Source organism: Saimiri boliviensis, chromosome 9 (assembly GCF_048565385.1).
Source record: "Saimiri boliviensis isolate mSaiBol1 chromosome 9, mSaiBol1.pri, whole genome shotgun sequence".
Taxonomy (NCBI): Eukaryota; Metazoa; Chordata; class Mammalia; order Primates; family Cebidae; genus Saimiri; species Saimiri boliviensis.
The window spans coordinates 35,843,519-35,858,560 of record NC_133457.1 but is presented as its reverse complement, the minus strand read 5'-3'; the positions used below and the strand labels follow the sequence as shown (position 1 = coordinate 35,858,560).

At 47.3% G+C, this 15,042-nt stretch overlaps 1 protein-coding gene across 2 annotated transcripts in view; it reads right to left on the bottom strand.

Annotated features, from left to right (window-relative positions):
- The window catches only part of KAT2B (lysine acetyltransferase 2B), a 115,427-nt gene extending 104,266 nt beyond the window's left edge, over positions 1-11,161 (bottom strand). For both annotated transcript variants that reach the window (XM_039480281.2, XM_039480282.2), the window contains exon 1: positions 10,744-11,161. In XM_039480281.2, the coding sequence (XP_039336215.1) occupies positions 10,744-11,046 (303 nt within the window). In that variant the 5' untranslated portion in view covers positions 11,047-11,161. The remainder of the gene's footprint in view (positions 1-10,743) is intronic.
- Positions 11,162-15,042: the final 3,881 nt, after the last annotated feature.

Sequence of the window (15,042 nt, the reverse complement as noted above, 5' to 3'; positions counted from 1 at the left end):
CTTATCCACATTCCTGCCCTCCTGAGTTCTTCAGAATTTGCCTATCAAATTCTGATCCTTTCTTTTAAAAGCCTAGTTAAGATTCACTCCATGAGGTTGTCCACATCCAATGACTTCCATCCTGAAAACTGCTGGCAATGTTTTCATTTTTTAATTTAAAAACACGTGTCCTTACAAACCACTGCTATACACAACAATATAGATGCATCTGACAGACATAATGTTGACTGAAAGAAGCCAGACACAAATAATTCAAATCATATGATTCAATTTATGTAAACTTTAAGAACAGACAAAACTAATCTCTGGTAATAGAAGTCAGAATAAGGATTACCAGGAGTGGGGAGGAGACACAAGAGAACCCTCTGAGATGCTGGAAATGTCCTACAGCTGTATCTAAGTGGCAGCTGCATAGACATATACATATGTAAAAATTAACTGTGTTTGAACATAATTTGAGCCCTTTACTGTGTACATAATGCACCTAAAAGTTTTTTTAATGACTCCTTTTTATCATATTGAGATACTGTTGTGTGAACAGTCTTCGGGGACTTCTAAATTTTTTTTTTTAAGACAGGGTCTCACTCCAACAGCCAGGCTGGAATGCAGTGGCATGATCTCAGCTCACTGCAATCTCCACCTCCCAGGCTCAAGTCATCCTCCCACCTCAGCCTTCCGAGCAGATGAGACTACAGGCATAAGCCACCACGCCCTGCTAATATTTGTATTTTTAGTAGAGATGGGGGTCTCACCGTGTTGCCCAGGCTGGTCTTGAACTCCTGAGCTCAAGCAATCACCTGCCTCAGCCTCCCAAAATGCGGGAATTATAAGCGTGAGCCACCATGCCCAGCAGGACTTCTAAACTTTCAAGACAGTCAATTTCTTAACTTTCTGACACATTTGGCACCTTCTAAGTAGGTATCTCTAAGTAAGTAGCCTAAGTAGGTATCTCTTTCATCTTCCTTCAACAGGGAATTCTATTGGGCCAGGACAGTCTTGATTGTCAGCTTTAAAACAGTCAATAGCATGTATATGTCTGTTCTGGGCCAGCAAAAAAGAATGCTTATTTTGTTTACTTTATGGCCTGCACAGGCTCAACAGACTAGAAAATCCTTTGAACATACCTCTCAATTGGAGTAAAATAAATGTCAAACGAAAGCAGTAGAATGCCTAAAATAAATAAAATCCTCTCCAGAAACCATTTGGAAGAAAAGCAACCCCCTCCACCCCCATGAAAAAGTTTTGGAAAAGGAGGCAAAATGGTGTACAAGAAGAAGGATCTACCTGGGCCGGAGCTTTCCTGAGTAAGCGCTGTAGCTTGAAGAGGTCACTTAACCTCTTTGGGTCTCAGTTTCCTGCTAGTAAAATGACCTCCTTTACCTTCTGCTTCCCCGGGCAGAAGAATCAAATGACGTGAGACATAACACTTTGGCAAACACACAAACCATTAATACCAATGGAATGTTTTTTACAAATAAAATTAAAAAGACATTGTGGAATGCCTAGGTTCCAAGAACTTTCACATATGCTCAAGTATTTAATCTTCACAATAAGTGAATGAGGCGGCACCTGGATTCCTACTTCACCAAGGAGGAAACCGAAACTAGGCAGTTAAGGGGCTGCCCAAGGGCACCCAGCATAGGGGAAGGAAGTGAGGATTCCCCTCCTTCTCTCCCCATGTACCAGCGGCCAGCGTGCCTGTTCTAATTCCCCATTTGAATCAGATGACCACAGCAGAAAAGCACCATGCAAGAGTAGGAAACTGTTGACAATTTTTCCTAAATAGCCACTTTTCTCTTAACGAGAGACTAAATCAGAAGCCACTGAGCCTTGAAAATCCTAATTTTATTGGCACTACACGGAGTATTCATCTGAGAAGCAGATGTGCTGACTGCTCCCAGGCATCTCACAGGAAAGTATGTATTTCACCCTCCATAGTCACCATGACGGGTCAGACCCTATGGATTTACTTAACCACAGAATTAAATCTGGCTAACGCTGGTAGGCAACTGGATTTAAATCTGCTGGGTGATTTTTAAAAACAAAGCAAACGCCTTAAACTGTGCTACATCACCAATCACTATTTGCATGCCCACACTTCCTAAAACAAAACAATCCTCAGCAGATTTTGCTGTTTTGCCCTGTAAACTACTTTCTCAGTTATATAAAACTACAAATTGCAATCTGAAGGCTTTGCAGGCTTGAATTTCCATCTTCCCTGAAAATTTCTGAGGACACAGAATTAAATTTGGACAACTTTCTCTTAGGCTTTTTGTATTGTGCCTGCCAAATGAAACATTTTTTTCCTGTGCATGCTTGGCTTTATGATACTTACCACGTTTTACAGAAATCACCACATGATATAATTGTATGCAATAAACTTATGTGGCTAAAGACTGATCTTTTAAAACAACATCTTATCCACCTCCCTCCATGTTTTGTATTTTGCTGTGACAATACTGCCTATTGGAAGAGTCACCAAAAAGATATTTCTAATTTCGTTTCTGTTTGCAAACCAACAACCAATTTGATACAAAATATCACTTTAAAAAGGTAGTCATGGGCCAGGTGTGGAAGTTCATGCCTTTAATCCCAACACTTTGGGAGGCCCGGGTGGGCAGATCACTTGAGGTCGGGAGTGGGAGACTAGCCTGGCCAGCATGGTGAAACCCCATCTCTACTAAAAATACAAAAAATTAGTAAGGCATGGTGGTGCTTGCCTGTAATCCCATATACTTAGGAGGCTGACGCAGGCAAAACGCTTGAACCAGGAAGGCAGAGGTTACATTGAGCCGAGATCACACCATTACACTCCAGCCTGGGTGACACAGTGAGACTCCATCTCAAACAACAAAAAAAAAGGTACTCATGGCAAGAGGAAACTTTTGAGGGATGGAAGAAGTCATAACACTGGATTGTGGTGATGGATGCACAACTGCATACATTAACTCAAAAGCAGCTGAGTGCATAGTTACAGTGGGCAAGTTTTATGATCTATAAATTACACTGCAATAAAACTGTTTAAAATATAGTTCCATAATTCACAAAGTGAGATTTTTCAAATTTTAAGTGTTACTAAAATCCATAATAAAAGCATTGCTTTAGGCTAGGCACGGCGGTTCATGCCTGTAATCCCACTACTTTGGAAGGCTAAGGCAGGCCGATCACTGGAGTCCAAGAGTTCAAGACCAACCTATTACACATAGTGAAACCCTGGTTGGTGAAACATCTCTACAAAAAAACACAAAAAATGCCTGGGCACAGTGATGTGCACCTGTGGTCCCATCTACTTGGGAGACAGGGGTGGCAGGATCACCTGAGCCCAGGTAGGTAGAGGCTGCAGTGAGCTGTGATGGTGCCACTGCACTCCAGCCTAGGAAGCAGAGAAAGACCCGGCCTCAAAAAAAAAAAAAAAAAAGAAAGAAAATCATTTTTTTTCTTCCTGTGCTGCAAAGATACTTGTCTAAAACAGGCATTCTCAACTTCTCCCCTATTACCTTCTGCGCCAGATAATTCTTTGTTGTGGGGTGCTGTCCAGTGCATTGCGGGATGTTTAGGGACATTCCTGGCCTCCACTCACTAGGTGCCAGTTGCATTCCCTCCTCCCAACTGCAAAAACTGAAAATGTCTCCAGACATTGTCAAACGTCCCCGGGGAGACTAAATCGCTCCTAGATAAGAGCCACTGCTCTATATGCTGACAACTGAAAAGAAATTTGCTCTCTGGGGGAGTGACTAACAAATACAAAGGCAATGGGGGGCGCTCTACAACTCTAAGGCTTGTCTAGTACCCCACCCACCAGCCCTTGGCCAACAGAGGATGCTTTTACTTTAACAGTGGCACCTCTACCTCTGCTCTCTGTATATTCTATAGTCAATGCTACTCCTAGATTATAAATCATCATTATTATTATTTTGAGACAAGGTCTAGTGTAGTAGCATGAACTCAGCTCACTGCAACTTCTGCCTCCCAGGCTCAAGCCATCCTCCCACCTCAGCCTCCTGAGTAGATGGGACTACAGGCACTCACCACCATACCCGGCTAATTTTTGTAGAATAAGAGTTTCACCATGTTGCCTAGGCTGGTCTCGAACTCGTGAGCTCAAGCTATCCGTCTGCCTTGGCCTCCCAAACTGCCGGGATTATAGGAATGAGTCACCACGCCCTGGCCCTATTTTTTTAGTTAAGACTAATTTGATAGTCCTATACCCATGTAACTCCTAAAATGTGGCACCCTGCCCAGAATCCAAGCAACTGGGTTCTCCATAAATGCTTTGTGGCCACTGACTCTGATATATGAGTAAAGCACCAGGCAATTCAGTTTAGCCAGCATTAACCCAGCACCTTTATGTTCTAGGAATTCTAGGACACTTTTTTCTTTTAACTTTAAGGTTGAAGTCATGATCACCATCTTACACATGCAGTAATTGAGGCTCAGAGAAAAACTAAGTGACTTGTGCCCAAGAACATGCAAGTGGCAGAGCTGGGGTGGATTCAGGACTGAGTCTGTTGCTCTGTCTTGACTTCCAAGTGAACAGTGTCTCTCCTACCTTGTAAGGGTTTGCCATGGGCAAGACACCATGCTGGACATCTAATACAGCCCATTTTAAATCCTCACTGTTATGCCATGAAGGGGGTAGCATCATTCCTTTACAGACAGGGAAATAAAGGCTGAAGTGAAGTCCTCATCCAAAGTTGCAGAGCTGGATATCCCCATATTTGAACACAGATTAGTCTGAACTCTGAAGCCCATGTTCTTAGCCACTATACCCTATTGTCTCCCCTTACATATTAACATAAATGATCTGTTCCTTTATGAAGGGTTAGTCAATGGGTTTTGTTTCTCTTTTGAAGTTAGTAGATGATACACTTTAATTCAAGAAGATTTGGATTTGGCCTACTCATAAATTCACTTGAGGTTTCTTTTATAACATTAAAAATCCAGTCCCAAGTGGGCACTGTAGTCCCAGCTACCCAAGAGGCTGAGGTGGGAGGATCACCTGAGTCAATGAGTTCTAGGCTGCAGTGAGCTATGATCGTTGCCACTGTACCCAAGCCTGGGCAACAGGGCAAGACCCTGTCTCTAAAATAAATAAATAAATAAACACATAAAATAGGCCAGGTGCAGTGAATCACATCTGTAATCCCAGCACTTTGGGAGGTCGAGGCAGGCAGACTGCTTGAGCCCAGGAGTTCAAAACCAGTCTCACAAACATGGCGAAACCCAATCTCTACCAAGAAAATATAAAAATTAGCAGGGTGTGGTGGTGCATGCCTGTGGTCTCAGCTACTCAGGAGACTGAGGTAGAAGGACCACTTGAGCCTGGGAGGCGGAGGTTGCAGTAAGCCAAGATCACACCACTGTACTCCTGCCTGGGTGACAGAGTGAGACCCTGTCTCAAAAAATAAATAAATAACCGAATCCTATCAATACCTGTGGGATGCCTAAAACTGTCCTATATGACAAATCTTTTCTACCCAATTGTCAAGAAGGGATTAAGTTAAAATTCCACAACTGCTATCTATCATCACAGCTACTCATTTCTTCCATTTTCTCTTCTCTGGCTCATTCACTCAGTCAATAACCACATCACTAAGAATCTATTCAGAGATTCTAAATGCATGTCAAATAATCACACAAATCTTAAAAATCACAATAAAAGCACCAGGAAGAAAACAGATGGGTTTGTGTAATATCTAATGGAAAGACTGCTGGCTGGGGGTTGCGGGGTGGGGGGAGGAGATGGGGGGGCAGTAAAGGAAAGGCAAGGAATCTAAGTTCTGTAGGAAGGATTGGGAGTTAATTTTCAAGTGCGGAAAGAGCTTTCAGTCGCAGTGAACAGCATACGCAAAGCCCCTCACCTCCTCTGCCCCACCCACTCTCCAGACTGAAAGGAAACCAGGCACTTGAAGCCTTAATAAGGAGCCACAGACAGCAGTAGCCAGGCCATGTTGACTCCAATAAAGAGAAATTAAAGGGCCTGAAAAAGGGGGCATAACATGGTCAGGCTGACTTTTTTTTTTTTTTTTTTTGAGACAGACACTTGCTCCATTGCCCAAGCTGGAGTACAGTGGCGCAATCACGGCTCACTGCAACCTCTACCACCACGTCTGGTTAATTTTTTATTTTTTGTAGAGACGAAGTCTCACTATATTACCCAGGCTGGCCTCAAACTCCTGGACTCAAGTGATCTTCCCACCTCAGCCTCCCAAAGTGCTGGGATTACAGGTATGAGCCACTGCTTCTGGCCTAGATCTACATTTTTAATGATCACTCTGGCTGTGTCACTCATGAGCAAAACGACTCTGAAGCAACCTTCACCAGGACACAGTTCAAAGATCTGGATCCTGCAAAACAAGTTTGTTTGTTGCTTTTTTCTTTTCTTTTTTTTTTTTTTTTCTTTTTCTTTTCTCTGGGGTGTGGCACGTAACCCTGGCTGTGAGTTAGCTCCCTTATTTTTTGGTTTTGTTTGTGAAGTTTAAAGGCCAGATTTGTATCCAGCCTGGGACCTGTTTTTCTTTCAAAAGCCCCCAGTAACCTACCTTATCTCTTTCCAGATCCCTCCTCATTCTCTAATCTCTGCAATCTAACTTGCCAAGGGGCCTGTGGCAAAAGTAGAGCAATCCCTCCTTTTGGGCTTGCTCATATTAAGTGCAGAAACAAGCTGAAAGAAAACCACAGATTTTGCTGTCTGGCACTCCCAATCAAGCCCAGTTAAAACTGTTTTCAAAAAAAAGCAAATCTGAAATAGTGTCACTCCCCAGGTTAAGATTCCTGCACTCCTCAGTGCCCTCTGGGCCACACACCCCTCATTCCCAACCTGGTAGCCCTAGGCAACAAAGGTCTGGCTCCGGTTGGCCCACCTCCAAGCTTCCACACTGCTTTCAGTTTCTCCACTACAAGAAGCTTTACCCCACCCCACTCTGCCCTGCCAAGAGTTCTTCGCAGCCACTGACACTTCCTCTAGGAAGCCAATCCCACCCTACCAGTGCCCCAGCCTAAGAACTGTCCTGCTCTGGCCCCGCAACTACTCCAAGAAAGCAGTTTTTCTGAACTTCTCTGTAATTTTGCTTCTGCCCTCCTCTCTAGTCCCCCAACACATGCATACACACATGCACCTGCACGCGCGCGCACACACACACACACACACACACACACACACAGAGTAACTCCAAAAGGACAAATTCTATGTGTCATAGGCCCAGCACCTAGCACAATGCCTGGCACCTAGTTGATAACCATTTAAATATTGACTGAATGAATGGACACACTAAAATGAACACTTAGCTGGGCACAGTGGATCAGGCCTGTAATCCCAGCACTTTGGGAGGTAAAGGTGGGCGGATCGCCTAAGGTTGGGAGTTCGAGACCAGCCTGACCAACATGGAGAAACCCCATCTCTACTAAAAATACAAAATTAGCCAGGCACGGTGGTGCCTGCCTATAATCCCAGCTACTCGAGAGGCTGAGGCAGAAGAATCCCTTGAAACCACGAGACGAGCTTGCAGTGAGCCGAGATCACGCCACTGCACTCCAGCCTGGGCAACAAGAGCAAAATTCCATTTAAAAAAAAAAAAAAAAAAAAAAAAAAGGAACACTTTCAGCCAGGCATGGTGGCTCATGCCTATAATCCCAGCACTTTTGGAAGCCAAGGCAGACTGATGGCTTGGGCCCAGGAATTTGAGAACAGCCTGGGCAACAAGGTGAAACCCTATCTCTACAAAGAATACAAATATATAAGAAAAACAAACAAACAAAAAAAAAACAAAGAAAAAAACTTAAAAAAAATATAGAGAGAGAATACAAATATATACATACAGCTACTCAGGAGACTGATGCAGGAGGATCACCTGAGCCCAGGGAGGTTGAGTCTGCAGTAAGGCACAGTCATGCCACTGCACTCCAGCCTGGGCTGCAGAGTGAGACCCAGTCTCAAAAGAAAAAGAATATTTTAAAAAATAAAAGAAATTTTCTCTTGCTGTAAGTTGGGTCATAAAAGTGACCAGAAGGGCCGGGCGCGGTGGCTCAAGCCTGTAATCCCAGCACTTTGGGAGGTCGAGGCGGGTGGATCACGAGGTCAAGAGATCGAGACCATCCTGGTCAACATGGTGAAACCCCGTCTCTACTAAAAATACAAAAAGTTAGCTGGGCATGGTGGTGCGTGCCTGTAATCCCAGCTACTCAAGAGGCTGAGGCAGGGGAATTGCCTGAACCCAGGAGGCGGAGGTTGCAGTGAGCCGAGATCGCGCCATTGCACTCCAGCCTGGGTAACAAGAGCGAAACTCCGTCTCAAAAAAACAAACAAACAAACAAACAAACAAAAGTGACCAGAAAACACTCAAATCCCAAACTTTGGAAGTGGTGCTACATCTCACCCATGGAAATTTGAAAAGATCAAAGGTATCAATGCAAGGCACATAAGCTCATGGTTTTAGATAAAACCAAAACTTCAGGAAAGTTTTCAGATATTAAAGGTACAGCAGGCAGCAGGAAGTCTTCAACAGGAGCTGCTGAGGAAAACCCAATAAATAAAATTAAAAATAAAGCCAGGACAGGCCGGATGCAGTGGCTCACAACTGTAATCCCAGCACTTTGGGAGGCCGAGGCGGGCAGGTCACCTGAGGTCAGGAGTTTGAGACCACCCTGACCAACATGGAGAAACCCCGTCTCTACTAAAAATACAAAAAATTAGCCAGGCATGGTGGCGCATGCCTGTAATCCCAAGCCGCCTGGGAGGCTGAGGCAGGAGAATCGCTTGAACCTGGGAGGCAGAGGTTGTAGTGAGCCAAGTTCATACCACTAAACTCCAGCCTGGGCAACAAGAGCGAAACTCCATCTCAAAAATAATTAAATAAAGCCAGTACAGAAACACTGAGTTGACACAGTTCCTACACGAGCCCACTTTGGCTGCAAAACGCCAAGGCCACCAAGTAATTGACCTTCTTCTGTTTTTTCATAGGTTTTGGGGAAGAGGTGGTGTTTAGTTACATGAGTAAGTTCTTTAGTGGTGCTCTGTGAGATTTTGGTGTACCTATCACCCAAGCCGTATGCCCTATACCCATGACCTTGTTCTCAATTCTATACATAGCCCTCCCTTCTGCCTACTATAGTCAGCATCCTGTTCTCATTAGTCTAATGCCCTTCATCATCAACTCCTGGGCTTGTGCCTTTCTTAGAAGCACACTCCCGACTTCATCTTCTTTGCATTCCTTCTTCAGAAATAACCACATGGCGTTATTATTTGTTTCTGTCTTTTCTACTAAATTCAAAGAGCGAAATAATATACTGCCCAGTTCTGAACTGGAATGTGGTCTGTGGACTAGCATAGCATCACTGGGGAGTTTGTCAGAAATGCAGACCCTCAGCTTCCACCTCAGACCAGCTGGTTCAGAATCAGCATTTTAACCAGTTTTCCCAGGAGATTCCTATGCACATTAAAGTTTGAGAAGCAGTGGGCTAGATCCTACATTCACTCAACAAATATTTATTGAACCAGTATAGGACACAGAGGTGCTCAATATAAACATGAGGATATGGTGTGGAAAAAGAGCAAACACAGACATTCCATTGCGACTTGAGAACCTCCTGTAAGTACTAAAAAGAGTCTAACCGAGATGTTCTAGTAGGATAAATTATAGTTATGTCACAATTCAGAAGTGGCCCCTGCTGCTTGGCTGTGGGAATCAGGAATCTGGAACCTGGCAACCTGACGCTGCTTGCAGCAGGCAGGAAGAACACATGGGAGGTGTGTGAGTGAGTGTGTGTGTGTGTGTGTGTGTGTGTCTCTTCCCTGCCTCAGCCACAGGCCGCAGAAGCTGACAAGGCCAAGTCCCCGCCCCCCTCAGCTGTCACCCTGTCAAAACAAAGCCGCTGCTGACAGCGCAGGGCCAGCCTGCCCCGCGGCCTCGGGCATTCCTCCCACCTCGGGAGCACAGCCTCCACATCTGGATCTGCAGCTGGGGGTGACGGGGTGCCTAAACTGGCATGGAGAGTGGATAGCAAGAAATAGGTGTCCTCACACTGGGTAGTAGTGCCCGCCGTGCTGGGCTGTCACCTTGCCAAATCCTGTTTACACCTCGAGCAGCTGGGACAGCGTTTTAACTAAACAAGTAATAATACAATTATGACAGGGCTGTCACTGCGCGCGGCAGTGCCTCCGCCCCCAGCCGAGGGCGCCAGGCTCCACGAGACCCTCGCCTCTCGGGCTCTGCCCACCTTCCCGCCCCGCGCTTTCCTCCCCTTCGCTTTCCCAAAGCGCCAAGAGTCCGGGAGTCTTCTCCACCCCCACTCCTTACACCCAGTTCCTCCCAATGGGACAAGGGAAAAGATCGACTGCAGAAGGGACCACTCAGTCCGCCAAAAGATTTTTCTTTGCCCCGGGGTCGCCCGCCACATGGAGAGCACCGTTCCACTCCCGGCAAAGTGACTCCAGAGAGCTCCTACAGAGCAACGAAACCCCAGAGTAGCCCGGCAGCTCGGAAGCCGAAGCTACTCTTTTCAAGCTGAAGGAACGAAGGGCTCTCGGTCTTAGTGATCCCCCTTCTTCAAACCCAGCAGGACTCTTATCCAAGAAGCAGCTAATTGGGCGCGGGCGACAAGAGCACTTCCGCGGTGCAGCGGCCCCAGGCGGGAGGCGGGAGGCGGGAGGCGGGGGGCGGGGGTGAAGGCGGAGGGGGAGGGGGAGGGGGTCCCGCGGGCCGGGCCCCTAGCACCACCCGCGGTCCGAGAGCAGCCCGCGCGTACCTTGCAGGCGGAGTACACTCCGAGTTTCTCCAGTTTCTTGGCCCGTGGAGCGGAGCGTAGTTGCGCCTTCTTCACGGCGATTCGGGCCGAGCCACCGCCTCCCGGTCCTTCGGCCGTGCCCGCTGCAGCCACCGCCGTAGCCGGACCGCAGGCGCCCGAGCCCCCGGCGGCAGCAGCGCAGGGGGAGCCCTGCGGAGGCGCGGGCGGCAGCGCCGCAGGCTGCGGGGGCAGGACCCCGGGCCCGGCCCCTGCCCCGGCTCCTGCCCCACAGCCGCCCGGCCCGGCCCCGCCAGCCTCGGACATGCCGCCCCGGAGCACGGCAGGAGGCGCCGAGTGTCAGGCGCCGCCGCCGCCGCCGCCAGGGTCTCCCTCTCGGGCTCTGGTCGTCGGGAGAGCGAGACCCTCCCCCCACGCCCTCCCGCCCCCTTCGCCCACCCCCCTCCCCGCCCCCGCCCCCGCCCTCCCCCGCGCGCGCCGCTCGCCCGGCCCGCTCCGGCCGGGGCCCGCGCGCTGATGGTGGCGGCGGTGGCGGCGGCGGCGACGGCAGCTGCTCCCCCAGGAGGGAGGGGACTAGCGGCTCCGCTGCCGCCGCCGCCGCCACAGCACACGCCCTCCCTCGGTTCTCCTGCCCGGGACTCTGCTCCGCGCCCTGGCCGCGGACATGTTCCTTGGGGCTGCGGGCTGGGTGTGCGTGCCGGCTGCCGCCAGCCTCCCAGTGTGCCGGAGCCGGGAGGCCCCCCACGGCCTCTTTTCCGCTGCCCGCGGGGTTTGCACCCCCCACCCCAGTGCCTCGACACCTACGGCTCGCCCGCCAGGGGGCGAGGCCAATCCCTGGGTGTGGGTGAGGGTGGGGACGAGGGTGGGGGTAGGGGCCTGGAGCCCAGGCACCTGCTGGCCACCTCCCCCCTCCGCAGCCCCCCATCCGACCCCGCACGCCCGCGCCAGTGGGAGGGGGCCGCCTCTCTGTCGTTTGTCCTTCCACTCTCTTCCACCCTGTCTCTGAGCGGAGAGACAATTTCCTCCACCCTAGCGGGAGCCAGAGGAAAAAAAAATACATTTTTGAAAAGTACCCGTCCATGCTAATCCTTTTCTTTGTTGCTAATTCATCAAAATAAAGGCGTGATGTTCTCCCTTTCTCTTTTTAAACACTTTCTGTCAAACTATGTTTTAACATAATTAACACTTTCTTCCCTTAGCAATTTCTGGGCCAAATCTGCCAGAGGAGGGGAAAAAACTTAATATTCTCTGTAATTTTTGTTTGAAAGTGCTGGTTGCTCAAAGAACGATTGCCTAAAATCATTGTCAAAATAAAAACTACGTGCAGTGGAAAAAGTTTAAATACAAAAAGTTTGTTAACAGGATTCGTCTCTGGGTGGTGGTTCTATAACGTTTCGTAGTTTTCAAAATTGTACCACCAGCGTGCATATTAACCAGGAAAAAAAAATAAGCATCATTCAAAAGAATAAATATTGATTTTGGCCTCAAACTTTCAAAAGAAAAAAAAAAACCTCCGCTCAGTGTTTTCAACTCTTGTTGAAAACTATTGTTTTCACTGTTGCTGACAAGCATAGATGTTGGTGCTGCTTTTGAAAGTGGTGTACCGTTGGTCGCCTTCCTAAAGCAGGTTTTAAAAGCCCAGGGCTGTTTCCCAGGACCCTTCAGAAGTGCCCTACTTTTTGTTACATGTAATGTGGGTCATAATGTGCTTATTATCAGACTCTATGCATGCTGTATAGCTCCCCAGCCTTAAGGGTTGTGTTTTTCCTTCAAAACATTCCCCCTCTCCTTTTTCCAGATTCTCTATGTTCTTTTGACTTGTAGTGCAGGACGATATATAAACATGGGGAGGTAGCGGAGTTCGTCGATCTAAACAGTGATATTAGTTTAGCCAGGGCAAAAGACAATATTCTCTCCCAACTTGAGCCCAGTCTGAGTGGATGAAATGGCACCTTTTTATCAGGTTCCATGAGGACAATTAACTTCAGCGCTTCCTTTCTTAGCTTGATGAGATTCACTTTACCAGTGTTAATCTCTCCTGGCTCTGCTGAAATGTTTCGCAGATTTTTGCCATTCTCCTCAAAGCAGGGTGAGAGTCTTAAAGGCTGTGCTTCTCTGATCAAACTCTGATGGATTTAACAGATACTAATAAGAGCTTGGTTTCCACTTTGTAGGCATTTGTCAAACTGATGGAATGGTCCACGTAAGATTTGTACATTTCACTGGATGTAAATATTGCCTCAAAAATTAAAAAAAAAAAAGAAAGGAAAAATCACAAGCCTTGAACTCTAATTAATGGTGCTCTTTGTACTTTGAGATGTATCAGAAATAAGATGTATGGATGCCTCCATGCATGGGTAAAGGACGGATGAACAGAGATGTGATCAAGCAGATAGGGGGCCGTATAATAGTAGAGTCTAGGTAATGGGCACATTGTGCAGTTCTTTCAACTTTTCTGTATCTTTGAAAATTTTCACAGTAACATAGCGGGAGGGAACCCAGATTTAACATTAAGTCACCTATCACCTCCTCCTCCCAAGCGACCCTCAGAATTTAGGAGGCAGACAATTTCCAGTATGTTTTGAAGCAGAAGTAGCCAATCTCTCAATCCACTCTGAAAATGATCACTGTCTGAGTGGCGAATGACTTTTGCCATTATCTGAACATTACTTTTCATTATTTCCCTGCTCAGAGTACCCAGATGACATACTGCCTTAGGCTGAAGGCCCGCAGTTTCAAAACCTATTCAAAGTGTGTTATGAGCACCAGACAAGGAAATTTCAAGGGCAAGGGATTCAGGAGGCTTGTTGCTTTTCCATAATTAGGTTGTTGTAAGCATTCAGTATGATCTTTCTGTGCACACTGTACTTTTAATAAATGACTACCAAGAAAATAAAAGCCAGTGTTTTCATTTACAAAGCATTTACCACTTACTGAAGTAAAGAAGCTACATTTAGAAAATAAAAGTTTGGCTCAAGCCTGTAATCCCAGCACTTTGGGAGGCCGAGGTGGGTGGATCACGAGGTCAAGAGATCGAGACCATCCTGGTCAATATGGTGAAACCCCGTCTCTACTAAAAATACAAAAAATCAGCTGGGCATGGTGGCGCGTGCCTGTAATCCCAGCTACTCAGGAGGCTGAGGCAGGAGAATTGCCTGAACCCAGGAGGCGGAGGTTGCGGTGAGCCGAGATCGCGCCATTGCACTCCAGCCTGGGTAATGAGCGAAACTCCGTCTCAAAAAGAAAAGAAAAGAAAAGAAAAGTTTGGGTGGGTCAACGTGGCTCATGCCTGTAATCCGAAGCACTTTGGGAGGCCAAGGCGGGTAGATCATGACGTCAGGAGATCAAGACCATCCTGGCTAACACGGTGAAACCCCATCTCTAGTAAAAATATAAAAAATTAGCTGGGCATTGTGACGGGCACCTGTAATCCCAGCTACTTGGAAGGCTGAGGCAGGAGAATCACTTGAACCCGGGAAGTGGAGGTTGCAGTGAGCCAAGATTGTGCCACTGGGTGACAGAGCAAGACTCCGTCTCGAAAGAAAGTAAAGGAAAAGAAAAGCTTGGAGATGGAGATGGGCATGGTAGAGGAAGGCTGACCACTGACCACTGGAGGTTACTTGTGGTATATTCACAGTATAGAACATTTTATAGCTGTTTATACAGAATGACCTTATAAAAATATAATAGGCCAGCCTCCTGAGTAGCTGGAATTAGAGGTGCCCACCACCACGTCCTGCTAATTTTTTTGTATTTTTAGTAGAGACGAGGGTTTCACCATCTTTGCCAGGCTGATCTTGAACTCCTGACTTCGTGATCTACTCGCCTCAGCCTCCCAATGTCCTGGAATTACAGGATGAGCCACTGCGCCCAGCCCTATTAGTGCTATTTTATTCGACCTTATTTTTTTAAACGGATCCTGTCACCAGGCTGGAGTGCAGTGGTGCAATCTCCGCTTACTACAACCTCCACCTCCTGGGTTCAAGCGATTCTTCTGCCTCAGCCTCCTGAGTAGCTGGGACTGCAGGTATGTGCCACCATGTCCAGCTAATTTTTGTATTTTTAGTGGAGACGAGGTTTCACCATATTGGCCAGGCTCAGTCTCGAACTCCTGACCTTGTGATCCACCCACCTCAGCCTCCCATAGTGCTGGGATTCCAGACATGCCCAGCCTCAACTTTTTTTCTTCTTGAGGCAGGGTCTAGCTCTGTCACCAAAGCTGAAGTGCTGTGTCCTGATCAAGGCACACTGCACCCTCAACTTCCTGGGATCAAGCAGTCCTCTTGCCTCAGCCTCCCAAGT